At 49.2% G+C, this 23,283-nt stretch overlaps 1 protein-coding gene across 1 annotated transcript; it reads left to right on the top strand.

Annotated features, from left to right (window-relative positions):
* Positions 1-472: 472 nt before the first annotated feature.
* On the top strand, positions 473-17,539 carry TMEM161A (transmembrane protein 161A). Its single transcript, XM_021009032.2, has 12 exons — positions 473-625; positions 2,090-2,193; positions 2,485-2,565; positions 2,740-2,837; positions 3,408-3,564; positions 4,275-4,426; positions 5,147-5,207; positions 7,409-7,552; positions 7,707-7,823; positions 8,272-8,446; positions 16,304-16,400; positions 16,482-17,539. The coding sequence occupies exons 1-12, from the start codon at positions 623-625 to the stop codon at positions 16,730-16,732; spliced, it is 1,440 nt and encodes a 479-aa protein (XP_020864691.1). The 5' UTR covers positions 473-622; the 3' UTR covers positions 16,733-17,539.
* The last annotated feature ends 5,744 nt before the right edge of the window (positions 17,540-23,283 follow it).

Below are 23,283 nucleotides of genomic sequence, written 5' to 3' on the forward strand. Positions count from 1 at the left end.
GATAGATAATAATCCTAGCCTGGCCCCCGCTTCTCTTCCTGGCAGAAACTTCAGTCTCCCTTGGAGAAGGAGGGGAGGGAAGAAGAGGCTGGGCATGACTGTTCTGCTTCTCCTATGCTCGAGCCCCCCAGTGACACCCCCAAGCAACATGTGGGGGAACAGCCCCCATACACTAGTGCCCATCTTTCCGGTCTTCTTATATCTTCCTCCTCTCCACCCCCTCTACGATGGCTCTACACTGGCCTCCTCGAAGCTCCTCGAATAGACCCTCCATCTCCCCTTCTGAACCCACTTCTCTTTCCGGAGGTGGTGGCGACTGCTCGCCCAGGCTCGGCACTCGGAAAACTACAACTCCCAGCATGCCTAGGGACGAGGGTGTGGTGCGCGGTTTGACCCACCTTCTCTCCGGGCCGCTTCCTCTCCGGAACCTTTCACGCTCGGTGATTGGTCTCGAGGGCTGCCTATCGGTGACGATGCTGGTTAGGATTGGCCCGGGAACCCGGTCAATGGCGCGGAGTCCTCGCTGGAGCCGGAGAGTCATTTAAAGGTCCCAGTGGGGTTCGAGGTCGGTGCTGTCCCAGGGTACTGTCCGGCCCGTCGAGGGGCAGCCTTCGCCGCCAGGATGGTGAGGTTGGGATCCCGGGGGAGGGATAGTAGCAGGACACATCCCCACCCGACGGCCGAGGGGGACAGTCGCAGGGCGGTGATAATAATAATAATTAATATTAATTAATAATCAGCTTAGTTATCGCTGATGCTTACATAGCGCTTTAAGCTGGCCGAGAGCTTCACGTGCAGTAGCTCACAACCACCCCTCGGGCAGGAGAGCATTGTCGGGACGAGGGTGATGATGAGCCCCATTTTACAGATGAGGAAACTGAGGCTCAGAGAGGTTAGAAGGACATTCTTTGGATCATCCAGCCGCTGGCAAGTGTCTGAACCCAAGTGTCGGAGAATGGTTCCTCCAAGAGTCTCTCCACTAACACCAACCTGCCTCTCAGCGTCCCCCCCTCCCCACAATTTAGAGGGTCCCCACCAATAGAGGGGCTGGACATGGAGTCAGGAAGACTGGCTTCTAGCATCTAGGAGCTGGGTGACCCAAGGAATAGAGTCCCTCCCTGTAGTAGCCACCTCACTAAGTTGTGAAGATCACATGGGATAATGTGTATTATTGTTGTAGTTGTTGTTATTATTATTGTTATTATTTTATGGCCTAGACCAGTGATTCTCAAACTTTTTGGTCTCAGGAATCTTTTTCACTCTTAAAAGTTATTGAGGACCCCCCCAAAAAAGAGATTTTGTTTATGTGTTTCATTTTTAATAGTTACTTTATTAGAAATTAAAACCACTTAATATTATTGTGAAAGTAGTTTTGACTTTAAGGACCCCCTGAAAGGGTCCTAGGCTAGGGACCTGGAGTCTCCAGGCCACACTTTGAGAACTGCTGTCCTAGAGGGCCAGCCTCAGAGTCCAGAAGGGCAGTTTTCAAGCCCTGCCTAGATGCTCTTGGTTGAGTGCTCCTGGGAAAGTCACTTCACCTCCAGGGCCATCTTACTGTGGTCCCAAGAGTGGCTAGACAGCCATGTCTGATGCTACACCAGTGTAGACACAAGTGCTCCAGGTTTTCAAAGACAAGAGGGCCAGGTCAGGAGGGACCAAGTGGGGTTCATTTGTCCCTTGGCTTCAGCTCATTGGGGGTGGGGGGGCAGGGGTGCACAGTGGGTGTTTGGCCAGGACCTTTGGCTCTGTATGGATATCTCGGAAGGTTCCTCACACTTCTGTGGGTCCCAGGCTCGTGGCCTAATGGTGACTTCTTTCTTCCCCTCACACCTCTTTACCATCCGGGGCCTCCTCTACCTCTTCTGCACTTGGGGCTGGTGAGGCTCAGATTGCCCCAGGCCTTAATCTGGCCCAGGCTTACCCTGAGCCCCGAGCCTCTATAAATAGTCTGTCCCAAGGCTGGAACCAAGAGCAGCCTGGGCAGTGATCAGATTTCTTAGGCAGAGGAAGATCTGCCCACACTCAGTCAACCAGGGCAGCTTTTATCTCCCTACAAACTCAAGAATCAGCATAGGGCTTCCCCCCACAGGCGGTCATGGGTGTCCAGCTGGTTGTGAGCCTTCTCACGGCTAGCCTCATGCACAGGATGGCCCCGCATTTGTCCTTTGCCCGATGGCTACTCTGCAATGGGAGGTAAGGCCCCCGTCCATGCTTCCTCCCTCCCTCTTCCCTCTTTTCCTCTCCCACCGTGTTCCCCTCCCGACTTCCACCAAGGTCTCCCCCAGATCTGACGTTCCCTCCTAACCACTAACGCTTCTGGACCCTGCCTCCCTCTCTATTGGGTGCAAAACCATCCTCCTACCCCCGCTAGGCCCCTGCTTTGAGTCCATAGCCTGTATCTCAGGAACTCTTCAGGGTGTGATGCCCACTGCCCCACCACAGTCCACTTGTCTCACCGTATCTCCGTCCCCTGTTCCTCTACAGCCTGTTCCGCTACAAACACCCCACCGATGAGGAGCTTCGGGCCTTGGTGGGGAAACCGAAGCCAAAAGGCAAGAAGGAAAGGTGAGCAGCATTTCTCCTTGTCCTCCCCACCCTGGTCCTAATGCCCATGCCTCATGGCTCAGCAGTCCCCAGGGCTCAGGAAGCAGTGGGAGCTTGAGGGGCCTGTCAGAGCACACTGTGTGCTGGGCGTGGTGGTGATGAGGGGGGCCTGAGCCATCATTCCCTCCGGCCCAGGAGGGCGAATGGCCTCAGCGAGGAGAAGCCTCTCTCTGTACCTCGGGACATCGACCTTCAGCTGGAGACAAGTCCCATCACAACCATTGACGCGCTAGGTAACCACAGCCCTGCTGTACCTCCACCCCGAGGGTGGGAGGGGGCAGCCCCTTTTGGATTCCCTTCTGATCTGTGCAGGCCTCTGCTTGTTCTTCCTCTGTAAAGTGAGTGGGGTGGACTCATAGATCATTGAATGACAGAATGAATGAGCATTTATTGAGGGCTTACTGTGTGCCCGGCACCGCCCTAAGCTACAGGGAGCTTACATTCCAGATCTAAAGCAAGAAGGGGCCTCAGAGACCTTCTAGGCCAACCCCCTCATTTCTGTAGCTGGTGAAACTGAGACTTCCCTAAGGGAAATGAAGGGACTTGCCTAAGACCATGCAGCACCTGAGAAGCTGAATTTGAACCCAGTTCCTGGGACTCCAGAGCCAGGGAACTTTGCATTGTACTGTGCTGCCCCTAATGATCCCTAGGGTCCCTGCCATCAACAGAGTCCTTGGTCTCTCTCTCCTCGCCTTTCCTGTTCTTTCCATGGGGCTTGGGGTGGGAAGGAGGAAGGGGAGCATGGCTGGCCTGGATGTCCCCTGTGAGCCCTCAGCCAGCCTCCCTCCTGGCTCCTGCCCTAGTACTTCGATACTTTTCTGAGTATCAGTGGTTTGTGGACTTTGCGCTCTATGCCTGTGGCGTCTACCTCTTCACTGAGGGCTACTACTGCCTGGTGGACCCTGTGAAGGAAGCCAACATCGGGGTGCTCTGGTGTCTTCTTACTGTCCTCTTCTCTGTGTATCCTATGTCCTGTCGAGGGTGCCTGTTCCCTCTAGAGGGACTGGGTAGGGAGGTGGAGGGAAGTGGGGAGGGGTATGTGTCAGGTAAAGCCTAAAAGCATAGAACATCAGAGCTGGGAGGGCCTTTAGAACCTAGGATGTCAGAGCTGGGAGGACCCTTAGAACTCAAGATGTCAGAGCTGAGAAAGCCTTTAGAACCCAGGATGTCAGAGGTGGGAGGACCCTTAGAACTCAAGATGTCAGAGTTGGGAGGGCCCTTAGAACCCAGGATGTCAGAGCTGAGAAGGCCTTTAGAACCCAGGATGTCAGAGCTGGGAGGACCCTTAGAACAGGGAATGTCAGAGCTGGGAGGGCCCTTAGAACACAGAATGAGGCCATCTAGTCCAAATTCTTCAATTTATAGAGGAAGAAACTGAAAGGCTAGAGAGGCTGTGACTTTGGCCTGATCACACAGGTGTAAATAGCAGCAGCTGTACCCAGGTCTTGACTGCTATGTCAGGGCTTTCCCCCCCAGCTTCTCAAAAGGAGTGCACTGATATCTCACTGGTGGAGTGGAAAGGGGGATCCCAGCTTGGAGTTGGTCCCCCATCTCTCTGCCAGCCTCCCTGCCCACATCCCTCCTCCCTGGCTCCAGGCCTGCTCCCTGTGTCCCCTCACCCCACTGTCCATCAGACTGCCTGAGCAAATCCTTAGCTGTGTGGGTTTCAGCAAGGTGTTTCTGATGGTGATGCGGCTATACTTCTCCTCGGAGGAGGGCGGGGAGCGTTCTGTCTGCCTCGCCTTCGCCTTCATCTTCCTTCTGCTGGCCATGCTGGTGCTGGTGGTCCGGGAAGACGTCCTGGAGTTTGGCCTGGAGCCAGGTCTGTGGGAGCTGTGGGGGCTGGGGGGGCTGTGGGACTGGGGCCTTGGGGAATGGGGTGGGGGTTGAGATGGACAGCTCCAGAATCTGAGTTGGAAGAGACTTCAGAGGGCATCGGGTGCAGCTGTGCCTCTAGGTGACCCTTCCCCAGCATCCTGCCACTGCTCGGAGCCCTGCACAGGCAGCCTGTTCCCCTTTGGGACAGCTTTAACAGTTAGGAGCTCCTTCCAGTGTGTTGGGAGCTAGCACATGTTATCATGTTGCATGTTCCAGGGAAGCTCCAGTCTTCCCCACCCCACGCCCCACTGCCCCATCTGTACTAGTGTGACTCCTGCCCCCTAGAGCCAAACAGAACAAGGCTGCTCCTGCTTCTCCATTCTGCCCATTCATGAACTTGCTCTCACGCTCCCACCAAAGGTTCCCACTGCCTTTCCCTTGGCTTTGGTTTGGATCCCCATGAACCTGGGATTGGTGGTGAGCTGCACCATTGGATAGGCATGCGCTCCATGAAGGTCCTGTGTATGAGAGTGCAGAGGTCTCGGTGGGCTGGGGCAACCAGGGAAGTCTTCAAAGAGGAGGTGGGCCTCAAAGGACGAGCTTCAGAGGAGGAGAGAGGAAGGGCCTTCTGGAAATATGGGGATGGTGAGGCCCCTGTCCTCTCACTCAGGCTGACCCCTCTAGCTGGGGTCACTGACGATGGTTCTTTTCTGTACCATGGCAGGCCTGGCCAGCATCACCCAAAATTTAGAGCCTCTGCTGAAGAACCGTGGCTGGGATTGGTGGTAAGTGCATGGGCAGGAATGGGGAGAGGGAGGAGGAAGGGGGACTTTGGGCTGGAGTAGGGGAACCTTGTACATAAGGATTTCCTGACTTCCCGGTGACCTGGTGCCAAGTAGCTTCCGGAAGGCCCAGGGAGCTGGGAGGGGCTGACTTAATTCAATAAGCATTTATTAATGAGGGAAGGAAAAAAACATCTTTTAGGGTAAGTGCTGGGCATGTAAATAGAAAAATAAACAAAGCAGTGCCAGGGTAGGGGCAGAGCCGATGACCTGTGGTCTTCCAAGTCCAGTGGACTTGAAAGAGTAGACTTGGGACTACTCCCTCTCATCCATTTTATGAGGTGGGTTCTGGTCTCCTCCACTGTGGGATGAATGGAAGAGGCGTGGCAAAGGGGGCAGGGGCTCCTGGTCCTGGGTGGGTTCTGGGACAGCCTGAGGCTCACTGTCTAGGCTAGGAGGAGAAGGCTTGGTAGTAATAATGATGGTGTTTTAAGGTATGCAAATCGAGTGCCCTATGTATGCTTTACATGCTCACCAGATCCCCCAAACACAGTTGATTCTAATAGACAGTGTTACATGCTAAATGTTTAGCACAATGCTTGGCACATAGGAGGTACTTAAAAAATGTTTATCAACTGACTGACTGACCTCAGTACATTCAAGAACTATGAACACAGTGCTTTGTGAGGTCTGATGGGGAACATTGTTATCAACTGGGGAAGATCAAGGAAGGCTTCCTGGAGCTATCACTTAAAGAATGATTTGGAATTCCGTAAGTGAAGAATAGGAGGGAAGGCATTCCTGGCATAGGAAACAGAGTGGGTCAAGGAATGGAGGTGGGAGATTTCAGAAGGGAAGAGGGGTTTGCAGTTTGGCCAGGGGAATAAAATGAGCTAAAACTAAAAATGTAAAGTGGCACCAGGCCTTGAATGCTAGGCAGAGAAGTTTGAACTCATCTCGAGATGATGTGGAACCACTGAAGATAATTTAAGCAAAGGAAGGAGCATGACCAGATCTGGGCCTGAGAAAGGTGATTCTGCCAGCACAATGAAGAATGGATGGGAGGGGGACGGGCTCAGGACAGACCCTGGGGCAACACCCCCCCTCCCCCCCATTAAAGGGTCATGGAGAGCATGAGGAGCAGCTTGGAGAGCCTGGTGTCTGAAGCCAGCAGCAGAGAGCATCTGTGTGTCAGGGGGTGGTGGTTAGGAGCATCAGAAGATGAGGGCAAAGGAGGCTAGAAGGGGAAAGTTCACTGAGTTGGGGCCTGCAAGGTCTTTGGTGACCTTGGAGAGAAGAATATGATTGTCAGGGCAGATGCTGAATTTCAACCAGTGAGGAAGTGGAGGGACTGGGGGGATTTAAATGCCTTTTAGTGGCAAAAGGGCGGGGGGGGGGTGGGGGGGGGTGAGGAGGTCTGGTTAGCCTAAAAGACTCAAGGAAGGCTTCTTCTAGGTTGGTGGAGACCTGACTGGGTTTATAAGCAAGGGGGAGACTGAGGATGCACAAGAATAAGGAGATGATGGTAGGAGTGAGGACCTGGAGGAGGGGAGAGGATCAAGGGCAAAGGTAGAGGCATTAAATGAAAGGCTTGGGATGTCTTCTGTGGCCACAGGGAAGGAGAAAAGAGAAGTAGTTATGGTTAGAAACTTTAAGAAATGGAATAGAAGGAAGGTCCTTAGAACCCAGAATGTCAGAGCTGGGAGGGTCCTTAGAACACAGGATGTCAGAGCTGGGAGGGCCCTTAGAATACTGGATGTCAGAGCTGGGAGAGCTTTAGAACACAGGATGTCAGAGCTGGGAGGGCCCTTAGAACACTGGATATCAGAGCTGAGAGGGCTGTCAGAACACAGGATGTCAGAACTGGGAGGGTCCTTACAACCCAGAATGTCAGAGCTAGGAGGACCTTAGAACACAGGATGTCAGAGCTGGGAGGGCTCTCAGAACACAGGATGTCAGAGCTGTGAGGGCCCTTAGAACACAGGATGTCAGAGCTGGGAGGCATCTTAGAAATCTCTTTGTCCTCCCTACTTTTAAGGATGGGGAAATTGAGGCCTGGAGACTCGAAGTGACTTGTACAGTCAGTCAGTGGGTGACAGAGTGAAGTCTCAAACTTGGGCCTCTTGGCATCTAGTGTAGGACTCTTTCCCCTCCCCCATTCTGGCCCTGGCCTTTGCTGACTGCACAATGTATTTTTCCTGCAGGCTCCCCCTGATCAAGCTGACCTTCCGCCTGGTCCTGGTGGCTGTGTGCTCTGTCCTGGGGGCCTGCCTCACATTTCCGGGCCTGCGCCTGGCTCAGACCCACCTGGATGCTCTGCACCTGGCAGCCGATCGACCCCTACTCCAGTTATGTGGCTTGTGGGAGGATGGGGCTTTGCGGGGTCTGGGGGAGCATGGGAAAAGAGGCCGCAGGAGTGCAGGAGGGCAGTCCCCCCACACTTCCTTGGGGCCAGGGAGGTTCACCCTTGCTTACCTTTCCTGCCTCTCCCTGGAACTGCAGGCTTGTCCTCCACACCAGTTTCCTGGCTCCTGTGCTGATTTTGTGTCTGTGGATTAAACCCATTGCCCGGGACTTCCTCCTGCAAGCCCCCGTGGGAAAGACAGCACCTGTCCAGCTGTGTGTATCTTGGGCCGGGATGGCAGGCAGTAGCCGGGCTGCAGGGACAGAGGGAGGAAGGGCTGGCGATGTCTCCCCAGGAGCCACAGAACAAGACAAGCAAACATCCCTTAAGCACCAGTGCATGCTCTAGTGCCAAGGACTGGAGGGGCCAGGGAGGGAGGGTTGGCTCTGCCACCCATTGCTTGGAATCTTGTACATGTCACTTACCTTCTCTAGGTTTCAGTTTCCCTGTCCAGTTTTGTGTAATAGGAGCAGGTGTCCTGAGAGCCAAGCCTGCCCTGTGACCCTCTCCTGAGAGGAGGCAGGCGGGGGAGACTTTGTACCATTGAGGATGGGACGGGGTTCAGACCTTGGACTGGAGCCCGTGTGTCCTTCTAGGTGCCTGTGGAGAGGCTGGCTCCGGAGGCCTCCCTCACCCACTCCTTTCTCTGCCCGCTTCTTGCAGACTGTCGGACTCTGCCTTTGACTCTGTCCGCCTGTGGCTGGTACTGGCCTTGTGCCTGCTGCGGCTGGCCGTGACCAGGCCCCACCTGCAGGCCTACCTGTGCCTGGCCCAGCGCTGGGTAGAACAGATGAGGAAGGAGGCTGGGCGCATTAGTGCACTGGAGATCCAGCGCAGGGTAGGGGCCCTGGCATGGCCGGGTGGGGCATCGTAGTCCATATCCTAGAGCCAGAAGGACCTGAGGGGTCGTTGAGGTCCGTCCTCTCCTTTTACAGAAGAGGAGACTGAGGCCCGGAGAGGCTGTGACTTGCTCAAGGACATGCAGGTAGTCCATGGCACAGCTGGGAAGGATGGGCCCTCTGCAGGGTGAGCAGATTCTACTCTTACACCTTAGGTCTCTCTTTAAGCCATATTATCTCCTATCTATTAAGTGTGATTTAGAACAGTAACTGACATTTATACAGATAGTTAGAGGTCTCAGGGGATAGAAGGCTGGACTTGATGTCAGGAAGGTCTGAGTTCAAATGCTGTCGCAATAGCTGTGTGATCCTGGACAAGTTACTTGACCTCTATCTGCCTCAGTTTCTTCATCTGTAAAATTGGGACAATCCAGTGGTTGATGAGAGGACCAAGTGATGGAATTATTGTACAGCAGTTTGCAAACTTGGATGCTTTAATATAGCATTGGAAAGTCTGCCAGATACATTACATGTGTTGTCTGATCTGATCCTCCCGAGAGCCCCAGGAGGGAGGTTTTTATTATTATCACTCCCATTTTACAGATGAGTCACTTAGCTGGTCTTTGTCTGAGACAGGATTGGAACCCAGGTCTTTTTTTTTTATTTTTTAAGGCAGTTGGGGTTAAGTGACTTGCCCAGGGTCACACAGCTAGTAAGTATCAAGTGTTTGGTCTGAGGCCGGATTTGAACTCACTCCTCCTGACTTTGAGGCTGGCGTTCTATCCACTGTGCCACCTCGCTGCCCCAAACCCAGGTCTTTCTGACTCCAAGTCTGTCCACTGTACCTGACTTTGGGCAAATTCCCTTTGCTTGGTTGAAAATATGAAATGAGCAAATGATTAGAATGTGTGGCTCATAGTCAGCGAATACCATTCAGGGGATTCAGAGGAGGATGTGATTTGGGCAGTGATGGAGAGCTTGGTTAGGAGGTTGGGAGAAGGAAGGTGAGGAGACATGGGTGTTCCTAGTCCATAGTGAGGAATTCTGCCTCATTAGAGCAGAGGAGGTTGCTGGGGACAGGCATTGGAGGGCCTTAAAGGCCAGGCTGAGGAATTTGGGCTTTCTTCTTTGAGTCTGGGGGAGCCGTAGCAGACGTGTGAGCAGGGTAGGGGGAATGTGGGGATGGAGCCGGGCTTTGGGAAGATGACTCAGGCAGCACGGGAAGAGTGGGGAAGTGGGGAGGCTGTTCAGGAGCCAGCAGTAGTCCAGGTGAGAGACCAGGGATGGAGTTGGGTCCTTGGAGAAGGAGAAGAGTTGGCAGATGCAAAGTCATGGTATAGTGTGGTAATAACTATCATTTCCATAACACTTCAAGGGTTTGCAGAGGATTTTCCTTCCTTTCCAATGACGATCCTCTCGTTGGCCATTTCAGGAATCCCTCGACATCTGATCCTCTCATTGGCCATTTCATCCCTAAGTCCCGTTTGTTTTCTGCTCTGGAACCCCTCAACATCTTGTGCCTTCATCTCTTGCCAAATCGCAGCTCTGGGTTCCTCCCACCACCTGCCTCCTCCTCCTGCCCTCTCCCCTGAGGACCCTGTCTCTTATTTGAGAAGATTGGGGCCATTCTCCTGTTCTTTTCATCGCATCATCTCCCATTCTTGTCTCCTTTCCCCCAGGCTGTCAGAGAAGTGGCCCTTCTGCTGGCCTAGCCCGCCCCACTCTGGTGCCATCCGTCCTGTCTTTCTTAGCAGATTACGTCCTTTTCTAATTTTTCACCTCTCCTTATCGTTGGTTCCTTTCCTCCAGCCTTCACAGATGCCCAAGTCTCCCCGTGGCCCCAACGACCTTCGCTGGTCGCTCCTTCCCTGGAGCTCTTGTCCTTCCTTACCTGTCTAGACTTGTTTTCTGTCGGAAAAAAAAGTCCTATTTGCTGTCTTCACTTACTCCCACTTATTCCATCCCTTCTTTATTTATCTTTATCTGTATTTATCCCTGTCTTATTCTATATCCCTTCTTTATCATTCACCTAAAATTGCTCTCTCCAAAGTTACCAATCTAGATATCTTCCTTCCTTCCTTCTTTCTTTCTTCTCCTCTCCATCTCTTTTCTTTCTCTCTTCTTCTCTCCTTCTCTTTCTCTCTTCTTCTTCTCTCTTCCCCTCCCTCCCTTCCTTCCTTCCTTCCTTCCTTCCTTCCTTCCTTCCTTCCTTCCTTCCTTCCTTCCTTCCTTCCTTCCTTCCTTCCTTCCTTCCTTCCTTCCTTCCTTCCCTCCTTCCTTCCTTCCCTCTTTCCCTCCTTCCTTCCCTCCTTCCCTCCCTCCCTTTCCTTCTTCCCTCCCTCCCTCCTTCCTTCCCTCCTTCCCTTCTTCCCTCCTTCCCTCCTTCCCTCTTTCCCTCCTTCTCTTCCTTCCTTCCCCCCTTCTCTTCCTCTCTTCCTGTCTCCATCCTTAGGCTAGAAGTACAGTGACTACTCCAGTCTCTGGTCTCACTGTTGATTGGCAGTAAGACTTTGACCTGCTCTGTTTCCATCCTGGGCTGCTTCACCCTTCCTTAGGCAGCCTGGTGTCCCCCTCCTCCCAAAAGCTCTCCACACTGGCATAGACTTAGTGTAGACACAGATGGCAGCTCAGAGCTCCTGAGTCCAAGTGACACAGCAGCCTCAGCCTCTCCCAGTACCAGGCATTGCAGGTGGGCATCACCACAAGGAGCACAGTTATCCCTTCATTGCCAAATCTTGTGGTCTTTCTTCAGTCCTCCTGCTTCTCAGACTGTCTGCTGCAGGGGGCATGGCTGAGCATCCTGCCCTCCCGGATTCTTTCTCGTCCCTGGTTTTTCACATTATTCTTCTCCCCTGGGCCACTCCTCTGTCTTCTTTACTGGCTCTTCAGGCCTATCCCACCCCCTAACTGTGAGTGCTCCCCCAGATTCTGTCCTCGGCCCTTCTATTCTCTCTCTTGGTAATCTCATCAGCTTCAATGGCTTTAGTTACCACCTCCACGCCAATAATCCTCAGCTTCGGTCTCTCTCCTCACCTACAGTCCTGCATCTCCGATGGCCTGGTGGACATTCCACCTGGATGGTCCAGAGATGTCTCAAGCTCCCCCCTTCACGGGCCCCCAATTCCACCCCTCTTCCCAGCCTTCCTGTCCCTCTCCAAGGTTCCACTGGCACCTGCCAGCCCCGCTAGACCATAAATAACCTTGCCACTGTCCTCGGCCCCTTGCTCTCACTCTCCATAGCCAGGCGTTTCTTGATCTTTCTGTCTCCACAGGATCTCCTGCACCCCCACCCCCCTTCTCTCCTCTCACACACCTCCACTGTAGTGCAGACCCTCCTCGCCTCCCACCCGGATCATTGCAGCAGCTTCCCACTTGGTCTTCCTGTCTCAGGTCTCTTCCCACACTCCTCTGTCTGACTCCCTGCTGCTGCCAAAGGGATTCCTGAAGTGCAGACCTGACCATGGGATAGCTTTGCTCAGCCAACTCCAGTGGCTTCCTGTTGGCTGTGGGATAAAACGTCCTTGTTTAGCTTTGAAAGCCTTTCACAACATGGCGCTGCCCTCTCCAGTTTCTGGGTATAACTTACCCTCCTGCACCCAGAAACCCAGCCAGGCTGGCCTCCCCTCTCTTTCTCACCACAATGTTCACTCTCCCATCTCTGCGCCTTTGCACTGGTTGTCTCCCATGCCTAGAATGCCCTCCCCTCTCACCTGGCTCATGGAATCCCTCTCTTCCTCACGAGAGCCACTTTCTCCAGCATGCCTTTCCTTCTCCCCTGCCCCTACCCACCCACCCAGACGGTCTTACATTGAACCACTCTGTACTTTATCTTCTTTTTATATTTGTTCTAGAGACATTTCTGTCTGGACTGGCTGTTTCCCTCATTAGATCTCCTTAGGAGAGAAATTAGTTCCTTCATTTTACTCTATTTATTCCAGTCTTCAGTACAAGGCTGGACATATAGAGTAGGCTCTCTGAAAAGTTCCCAGTGATCTTTCCATGGGCCCTTTGATCTCATTCCCTCATGGGGAATACGCCAGATGATTGATTTCTCTGGGAAATAGGATTATCTCCACTTTATGGAGGAGGAAGCGGAAGTGGAGAGGGCTGAAATGACATTCATGGTCACACACCTAGGAATCTGTTGATGAGGCAAACATCATTAAGCCCCTGCTGTGTGCCAGGTGCTGGGCTGGGTGCTGGCACTACAAAGACGCAAAACAAAAAGCCCGTGCCTTCTAGGGGCGTAGATACCATTCCATTGGGAGATCCGGTGCATGTATGTATGTATACACACACACACACACACACACACACACACACACACACACACACACACACACACACACACACACTCGTACTCATACATGTCTATCTTAGATGCCATTCCATTAGGGGAGACTATATCCATGTGTGTGGATGTGTGTATATATCTACATATCTATATATCTACATCTATATCTACATCTACATCTATATCTATATCTATATCTATATCTATATCTATATCTATATCTATATCTATATCTATATCTATATCTATATCTATACCTATACCTATATCTATATCTATACCTATATCTATATCTATACCTATATCTGTATCTGTATCTATATCTACACATATACATATACACACATATGTGTATATATACATATATACATACATATACACACATATGTACATACACATATATCTATATCTATACCTATACCTATACCAATATCTATATCTATATCTATACCTATATTTATATCTATACCTATATCTATATCTATATCTGTATCTACATCTACACATATACATACACACATATGTGTATATATACATATATACATACATATCATACACACATATGTACATACACACATATATCTATATCTATATCTATATCTGTATCTATATCTATATCTATACCTATATCTATATCTATATCTATATCTATACCTATACCTATATCTATACCTAGATCTATATCTATACCTATACCTATATCTATATCTATACTATACCTATATCTATACCTATATCTATATCTATACCTATACCTATATCTATATCTATATCTATACCTATACCTGTACCTGTACCTGTACCTGTACCTGTACCTGTACCTGTACCTGTATCTGTATCTGTATCTATATCTATATCTATATCTATATCTATATCTATATCTATATCTATATCTATATCTATATCTATATCTATATCTATATCTATATCTATATCTATACCTATATCTATATCTATATCTATACCTATACCTATATCTATATCTATATCTATACCTATATCTATATCTATACCTGTATCTGTATCTGTATCTATATCTACACATATACATATACACACATATGTGTATATATACATATATACATACATATACACACATATGTACATACACACATATATCTATATCTATACCTATATCTATACCTATACCAATATCTATATCTATATCTATATCTATACCTATATCTATATCTATATCTATACCTATATCTATATCTATATCTACATCTACACATATACATACACACATATGTGTATATATACATATATACATACATATCATACACACATATGTACATACACACATATATCTATATCTATATCTATATCTATACCTATACCTATATCTATATCTATATCTATATATCTATATCTATACCTATATCTATACCTATATCTATATCTATACCTATACCTATATCTATATCTATATCTATATCTATATCTATACCTATACCTATATCTATACCTGTACCTGTACCTGTACCTGTACCTGTACCTGTACCTATATCTATATCTATATCTATATCTATATCTATATCTATATCTATATCTATATCTATATCTATATCTATATCTATACCTATACCTATACCTATACCTATACCTATATCTATATCTATATCTATATCTATATCTATATCTATATCTGTACCTATATCTATATCTAGCCAGGGTCTCCCCTGCCTCTGGGAGCATAGTGGATCTGAGTGTGGGGCCCTAAGGAGACTTATTGTCCCTTTGGGCAACATTCTTTCTTCTAGCCTGCTAACCTTCTTCTGGTTTCTCCATACATGTATATATCAGATTCCATTCCATCATGGGAGCCTACTTACACACATGTACATACACACATATACATGCACACATATGTACACACATACCACACATATACACATAGACATATATATATGCATGTCTGTTAGATTCCATTCTGCTGAGGAGCCTACATAGATGTGAGTGTATACACATATATTTGTATACATACATACATACATATACATATACATATACATATACATATACATATACATATACATATACATATACATATATGCCTATCAGATTCCATTCCATTGAGGAGCCCACACAGAAGTGTGTACACAAACATACATACACGCATACACATTTATATGCCTATACATATACATACACATACATGTCCATCAGATTCCATTCCATTAGGGGAGCCTACATACATATATTTATATAGATACACACATACATGTGTGAATTAGATTCCATTAGGGGAACCTAGATACACATATGTAGACACACACGTGTATAATACATTCTATACATATACAGGTATATGTATATAGGCTCTCCTAATGGGATAGGGGTAGGTATTCATATGCTGATGTTTTATATATAAATAATGTAATTACATAACACACATATATAGTGTTTATATATTTACCCATCTGTATACATGTATGCTATCCACACACACATCACAAAGTGATTGTCAGAGGAATTAGAGGAGACATCAGGCTGAGATCGGAAAGAAGTGAGGTTTTCTGCGGGGCTGGGCAGGACAGTGTGCACTCCCAGCACGGGGGATGGACAGATGCCCGTGCAGAGATGGGAGGTGGAGGCCACAGAGGGAATATAGTAAGAGGCCAGGTGGGGAGGGCAGTGAGGCTGGGAGGCTGGATCCAGGCTTTGAAGAGCCATACGTGCCAGGGGAGTTGGTCTTTGGCCTTTGACCTTGCCTCTCCCTCCAACTTTGGCCTCTGCTGTCTCCTGGAAGCTGGGTTGGTCCCTGGGACCTTTTACAAAGGTGGTGAGAAAAGGGGTCCCATCGAATCAGTCTTTCCAGGAGATGGATTGATAGGACAGGAGGGGAGAAAACTCCCATTTCTGGCTCAGCTCTGAGCCCTCTTTCTCATAAATGGGGGGTTAGAGAGAGAGAGAGAGAGAGAGAGAGAGAGAGAGAGAGAGAAGAGCCTCTTGGGTATGTGGGAGGTGGCTGAAGTATTCTTCTACATTGGTTTCAACAGGGAATGGGGAGAAGCCTGGTCCAGTTGTGCCTTGGTAGCTCTATGGAGGAGGAACTGAGCCAGGGAGGGACTGAGCCAGGAAGGGACGTCCATTTAGTGAGGGTAGGATTCCAGTCTAGGACTTATGAGTCTGGTTCATTTCCCCAGTTTTGGGACCCAGAGGCAGCTTGGTGCATCATAAAGAAGGGGTATTTGGAATCAGAAACAGGTTCAAATCCTGGCTCCAACACTAACCGGCTTTGGGACCTTGGGCAAGTCACTGAACCTCTGTCCCTCAATTTCTCTATCTGTGAAATGGGGATGGTGCTCCAGGAATGCATTCCATATCTCATGGGGTTGCTGTTTATCAAACACTATAGAAATGAGAGCTGTTATTATTATTATTATTATCATTACTGATGGGTCTTTCCCAGCATCCCTGGGGTGTAGATTAGGCCTCCTGCCTCACCCCTCTCCCCTTTTTAGGCAAGCCTGAGAAGCCTCGTGAGCAGCAGTGGCAGCTGGGAGTTGGGCCACTTTCCTGCCTCCCTGACCCTTGCTCTCATCTTCCCTCTCTCCAGATCACACGGATTTACTGCTACGTCTCGGTGGTGAGCTTGCAGTACCTGGCCCCCATCATCCTCACCCTTCACCTGACACTGTTACTGAAGACTCTAGGTATGGGTTGGGCTGGGGAGGGTCCAGAGCTGGACCAGCCTCCGGCTCTCTCCCCTCACTGTCCTCTACCCATCTCCACAGGTGGCTATTCCTGGGGCCTGGGGTCTACCAGCCATCCCCCCAGGCCAGTCCCACCACCAGCCCCGGTTGCCGCCCCTGGAGAAGATGAGGTGCAGGCCACAGTGGCCCAGATCCTGGGTGCTCTGGGAGGTCTCTTTGCCCCTGCCTTCTATCGGGGCATCTTCGCCTTCCTCACCTGGTGGACGGCTGCATGCCAGCTGCTTACCAGTCTCTTTGGCCTCTATTTCCACCAGCGCCTGGCATCTTCCTAGCCCCTCTTGGGGAGGGCTAGGGGTATGTGACTGTGTGCATAGGGGAGGTATAGCGTTCTTCTTCAGGTCTGTCAGGCCAGAGCATGGCCTGGAATGGTGCTGGGGCATATAAGGAGGCTTGGCTCTTCCATACTGAGCAGGGCTGGAGGGGAGAGGGCTGCCACTGTCTCTGCTCACGACTCCTCACGACTCCTCCCCTTCTGATCCACCAGTTTCACCCATAGTGCCTGAGACCATGGCTCCCCAGGCTGGGAGCCACTGTCCTGGCTTCGACCTTGCCTCTCCCTCCAACTTTGAGCTCTGCTGTCTCCTGGAAGCTGGGCTGGTCCCTGGGACCTTTGATAAGGGTGGTGAGAAAAGGGGTCCCATCAAATCAGCCTTTCCAGGAGACAGACTGTTAGGACAGGAGGGGAGAAAACCCCCATTTCTGGCTAGCTCTGAGCCCTCTTTCTCAGAAATGGAGGGAGGGGGAGAGAGAGAGAGAGAGAGAGAGAGAGAGAGAGAGAGAGAGAGAGAGAGAGAGAGAGAGAAAAGAGCCTCTTGGGCATGTGGGAGGTGGCTGAAGTATTCTCCTACATCGGCTGAGTTTGCTCCTTATTTTAATTCAGGATCTTTTATTGCACCCTGGAACCCTTAATCTATGCACCCTTTTCTCAGAATAAGGTTTTTAAATGCATAAAATAAAATACCTAAGATTACAAAGGAAATCAATTATATTGAAATGCAATTATCAGAATTTTTTTTTTAAAGTTCATGAACCCTTGGTTATGGGCCCCTGTTTTAATTGAATAAAGGAGGATAATGGTTGATGTGTAGAAGGCTGTCAAATCCATCATTCCTTGGGTCAGGAGCTTAGCCAGGGTCTGCCCTGCCTCTGGGAGTGTAGCGGGTCTGAGTGTGGGGCCCTAAGAAGACTTATTGTCTCTTTGGGGCAGCTTTCTTTCTTCCAGGTGGTCATCTTTACCCTGCTAACCTTCTCCTGGTGTCTCCAACCGGGGGCATTTGGAACCTAAGAACTTAGAACCAGAAGCTGGAATTTAAGGGAGCGTTTTTTGGAGGGCTCAAGCCTTTTAGGGACAAATTCCGTCCATCATGCCTTGTGAGTGAGTGGGGTCAGAAAGGCGGGAAGTGGGGGAGGGTTTATTCTAAGCTTCCTCCTACCTGCTCCTTTCTGTGCCTCTCACTGGGGAAACAACGATTTGATATACCTCAGCTGCATGCTACAGCTCCTTCCCAGCCCTCTCTGCCCTAAGAGCTCTGCATACTTACCTGGGGACTTTTGCCTCTCTTGGTAACAGTCCTGAGGAATAGGGATGTTTTTTCTAGGGGCCTTCTAGAACGAATGGCCCTCTCTAGTGGGCATGAGTCCTTTTGTTGGCTGTAGGCCTGGAGTAGGAAGAAATGTTTGCTTCCCACTCGTGCCTCTTGAAGCTCAGAGTACCCCATGCTCTCTAGTTCTGGCCTGGCTGTGGCCCTGGCTGCCATGGATTTGTGGGGCTACAAGGAACCTAGTACTCCATTTAACAGAAGAGGAAACAGGCCCACAGAGGGCAAAGGGAAGGGCCAGGACTCAGCTCTGGTCTTTTTGACTCCCCAAGGAGGAAGGGCTAAAGGTTGACAATCATCAACGCCTACTGGAGCATCACTTTAGCATCCTTGGTGACCTGAAGAGTGGGTCGATGGAGAGGGCTACATGGGGATGAGAAGGGGAAGCTGTGGTTAACTGGGGGAGAAGGGAGCGTAAGGGGTGATCCAAGGGGCAGAGGGACCAGGGCAGAATTAGGGCCAATGGGTAGAAAATGTATCATGGCCAATTTTGCCTCGATGGAAAGCCAAGCTTCCTCGCTGTACTAACTGGAGCTATAAAGAGTGGAATGGACTGCCTTGTGAGGTAGTGGGTCGCCTGTCACTGGATGACTACTTGTCAGAGATGGTGTAAAGGAGCATCCCTTTCGGGGATGGGTCAGACCAGATGCCCTTTAAGGTCCCTTCCCTCCACCTCCCTGGAAAGCAGCAGGCCCGATGGCTTCTTTATCTAATTCCCCTCGTTACCCACGGCCCTTGGAGGACAGACGAGGCCAGGGGCCAACCTTGTTGCCAGGAGCCTCGTCTCCACTGCCCAGCTATGCAGACAACTGTTCTCATGGGGCTGCCCAGACATGACCTCGGGGGCCCACACAGTGCCTGGGTAGAGAATGGGGAAAGAAAATTTCACTCAGACTGTAATTAGACCATGAGGATGGGCAAAGACAATGGGGTGGGGAGGGGAGAAGGAACAGAAGAGAGAAGAGAGGGAGCAGGAGGCTGGAGCCAGGGCCTGCCATCCCGGGGCTTCCGGAGCTGAAGCTCAGCCCTGGGACAAACCTGCCAGCAGCTGGCCCGGCCCCACCCCCACCCAGCTGCCCCCTGTCATTTGATGATAACGTCACCCAGACTGAGAGCTGGGAACTCCCTGGCTTCAGACAAAGACAACTAGAGAATGCAAAAAAAAATTCTCTGCTGCCAGGAAACCAACTGAAATTCAGTGCCCAGGTGCTTGGGTCAGTTTCGTCTCAAGGCGCCATTACCGTTTTTCCAGGGCTTTCAGGTTTTAGAAGCACGTCTCTTACTTCCTTTGAAGTGAGTCTAAGTGGGAGTATAAGTGGCACAAGCCCTATTAGTCTCGTTCTGTACAGATGAGGAAACTGAGGCCCTTGACATTAAGCAGCTCTCCCAGGGCCAGTGTCTGAATGGGGATTTGAGCTGAGGATTCCTCACTTTCCAATCTGGCCTTTTACAGTACGCTTTGTTGCCTTTCCCTTCTGTCTTAAATTATCCTGTTTTGTCCTTTTGGAATCATTTTGGCACCTCAATAGCCACGAGACCCGCCCCACCCCAACCTGTTTTACCATCTATAAAGAGGGGGTGGGAGATGTGCCTTTTTCCTCTCTGCCAAACTGCGTCCTATGGGCCTTGGGCCCACTCGATCTCATGTTTTATGATCCTACTGGAAAGTAAAGAACATTAGATTAGCAATTAGAGGACCTGAGTTCAAATCCTAGCATCACACGAGCACTTGAGGTCCCTGGGTCTTTTCAAGGATCTCTAAGGGGATGCATGTTGTGGTGGGCACTGTATGAAGCACTTTATAGATACTGGAGATGAGTAATACTGTAAGGTGCTGTAAGGCACATGGTGAATTACTATGTCCTATCCCCTACTAAAATATATACTTGGCTTTCCTGTCTTTGTCTCCCTCATACCCACTACCTAGAACAATGCCTTGTCCACAGTACACTTCAGTGTTTGTTGTCAAATTGGATTCATGGAATCATAGGTTTAAACCTGGAGATGGAATCCAAGTCCTGCTATTACGACTTCCATTTTACAGTTGGGGAAAATGGGGCAGACAGGTTATACAGGGAAACGTAAGCCAATAAGTATCTGAGACTGGATTTGAACTCAGGTCTTCTGATTCCAGGCTTGGCTCTCTAACCACTGGGACACCTAGCTGCCCTTGGGAGGTGCTTTCTCTATTCTAAAAAACTCCCCTAGAGGTTAGTCTAGTTTGGCATGTGGGGTGACCTCTGCCCAGGCTGAAGCCTATCTTGGAAAATTGGAGGCAGGGAGAGCGCCAAAGGTAGATAGGCAGTGCTACCATCTAGGGCCTGGCCAAAGCACTCCTCTTGGGTATTTTTGGGCCCACAGTTCTTTGGCCAGATGACATAGATTCAGCAGCTCCCACACTCCTGGCAACTTTACTCTGTATGGGGAAAGACAACCCATTTCTAAGAGTTACCTTTTTTTTTTTCTTTTTGGTGAGGCAATCAGGTTTAAGTGACTTGCCTAGGGTCACACAGCTAGTGTCAAGTGTCTGAGGCTGGATTTGAACTCCAACCCATTTCTAAGACTAGTGGGGGAAGAACTAATGACTGACATTCCATTCCTGAAGTCAGGAGACGTCCTGGCTCAGCTTAGGGGAGTCCCTCCTTTCTGTTACCTAGAACTCAGTTTCTTCATTTACAAAATGAAAGGATTTGGACTCAATCTCTAAGGTCCCTTCCAGCTTTAAACCTATGGTTCCATGACCCCTGATTCAACCACCAGACACTTATTAAGTGTACTCTGTCCAAGGCATTGGGCTAGGTGCTGGGTATACAAAGACAAAGATGAAAGGGAAACAACATATGGAATCCGTTTCAACAAGTGCCTGCTCTTCACCAGCTCTGTGCTGGGTACTACCAGTGCCTCTACTCAAGGAGCTTCCTGATTGGGGGTGGGGGATGGGGGAAGAGAGGAAGCAAGAGGCTGAAGCCAGGGTCTTCTGAGCCCAAGCTGGTGCCATCCTCATTTAGGACAAGGGAGAAACAGCACATACGTGGATAAGTAAATAATTAATTGGGGGGAGGGGGTGTGAATTAAGAAAGGTCTACGGGAGGTGCTACCTGGGCGAAGTCTTGAAGGAAATAGACATTCTAAGAGATGCTGCCCCCTCCCCCTCCCCGGCAATGGGAGTTGGGGTGGGGAGCTGGGTGGATGGACGTTGTGTGCAAAGCACAGACTGGGAGATGGAGGTCTGATAGACAAGAAAGGCGTCTGCTGAGGTTGCCCAGGTGAGTCATGCAGCACCAACCATCATCAACAGGTCGGGCTGAAGCAGGCCTCAGATGCTTGCTTGTTGAGGTTAACACCATCCTCTGGGAAGCGAGCAGACGCAGTGCCCTCTAGTGGCGAAAGGCCTTCCCTCCCTCAAGGCAGCATGGGACCCACAGGCTTGATTACACGCTCTCCTGATGTTTGACTTTTTCTAAGGCACGTTATAGTTTATAAAGTGGGTCTCTTATGTGTCTTTGTGGTGGATGTTTGAAGTATTATTATCCCTGTTTTACAGAAAAGGAAGTAGAAACTCGGAGGAATGATTTGGCCAAGGTCACACAGTAGGCTTCTTCTTCTGTAAAATGGGACTAGAAGAGATGCTTTTTATAAACTATAACGATCAATAAATGGCAGTGACCCCTAAAACAAAATGACTTAGAAATCATCGGCTATAAGGGAGTCTCAGGGTTGATCTTGGAAATCTCAACATGTTACAGGTAGGGAAACTCAGGTTAGTGGCAGAGCTGGTCTGAATCCTTGGGTTTGCCTCTGACTAGGGAGTCTGGTGCTCTCTCCCCAACACCACACTGCCTTCAGGGCACCCCTGTCTGCAGACATAGATGTTTATTTCATATTACTCTTTCTATTTTTGTGTTTGCATCTATTCCTAGGCCAGGGGTTCTTAATCTGCAGTCCAAGGACTCCCAAGGGATCCATGATTAGATTCCAGGATGTCTGTGAACTTGGATGGGAAATATTACATCTTTATTTTAACTCACTTTTAACTGAAATTTAGCATTTCCTTTAATTATTTCAAAAAGTTATTCTGAGGTCCCATAAACTTCAGCGCACTGCCAAAGGGGTGCAGGACAGAAAAAAAGGTTAATACCCCCTGACCCATCACCTTACACACAGGTGCTTAATAAATGGAATATTTACAAATGTTCATTGATTGGCAAAACCACACTAGCTCACCTGGCCCCAAGGAAGCCACATGGCCTCAGGTGCTGGCAGTGACTTTGGGGCTCGGGAAGCATCTTGCCCATATGGGAACCAAATAGTTAGACACTGCAAGCTTAAATGCCACGTCTTTCATGTGCAATTCAGGGAGAAAATGCTAAATCTGTTATCAGAAGACCCAGATTTGAATCCTACTTCTGTCATTCTGACTTCAGACAAGACACTTAACCTCTCCAGGTCTGTTTCCAGGGTATTGGACTAGAGAGCTTTGAAACCTCTTCCAGCTGTAAAAAATTCTTTGCTGATCCTCCAGACTAGAATTGCTCTAAGACATCCTCAATGTATTTTAAATTCTTTGTGCAGATTTCTAGCATTGGGCCTTTAGTTTCATGTGCATCTCATTTCTAGATTATAAATTATGTTAAATGAGGATTTTAAACTTAAAAGATTTAGTGTTCATCTAGCTCACCTCTTCATTTTTCAGATGAGGAAAATGAGACCCAGTGAGATCACATGACTTGTTCATTCTGGTTAGATTAAGCTCTCCCTCAAGAGGGAAGAGTGGGTACATGTAGACAGAAACAGCTGTAATAACAGAGTGTATTAAATAAAGCTGCTGATACCCAATAAAGGAATTCTACCAATCCCACAGTTTGTTCCAAAGTGCCTTAGGGCCATTGCCCAATTGATAAAAGGTCAAAGGATATGAATAGGCAAATTCTCAAGGGAAGAAATTCAAGCCAACTATGGCTATATGAAAAAAATGCTTCAAGTCACAAATAATGAGAAATGCAAATTAAAGCAACTGGGATTTGGCAGAATTGACAACAGAGGTAAATGACAGATGCTTGAGGGACCGCATGAAAATAGGCACATTGATATACCTGGTGGAGCTGCAAATTGATCCTGTCATTCTGGAAAGCTGTTTGGAACTATGCCTCAAATTTTATATGGAACTGTACACAGCCTTTAGCCCATCAATACTACCAGTAGGCCTGTTGCATTCTGCCTTGTTC

The sequence above is a fragment of the Phascolarctos cinereus genome, unplaced genomic scaffold (assembly GCF_003287225.1).
Source record: "Phascolarctos cinereus isolate Bilbo 61053 unplaced genomic scaffold, phaCin_HiC Scaffold_4;HRSCAF=312, whole genome shotgun sequence".
NCBI classification, from domain to species: Eukaryota; Metazoa; Chordata; class Mammalia; order Diprotodontia; family Phascolarctidae; genus Phascolarctos; species Phascolarctos cinereus.

Bases quoted from the DNA above. Each gene is read 5' to 3' on its own strand.
- TMEM161A (XM_021009032.2), top strand. The intron at 2,194-2,484 runs GTAAGGCCCCCG...GTTCCTCTACAG, and splicing joins TGGCTACTCTGCAATGGGAG to CCTGTTCCGCTACAAACACC. The intron at 2,838-3,407 runs GTAACCACAGCC...CTCCTGCCCTAG, and splicing joins CACAACCATTGACGCGCTAG to TACTTCGATACTTTTCTGAG.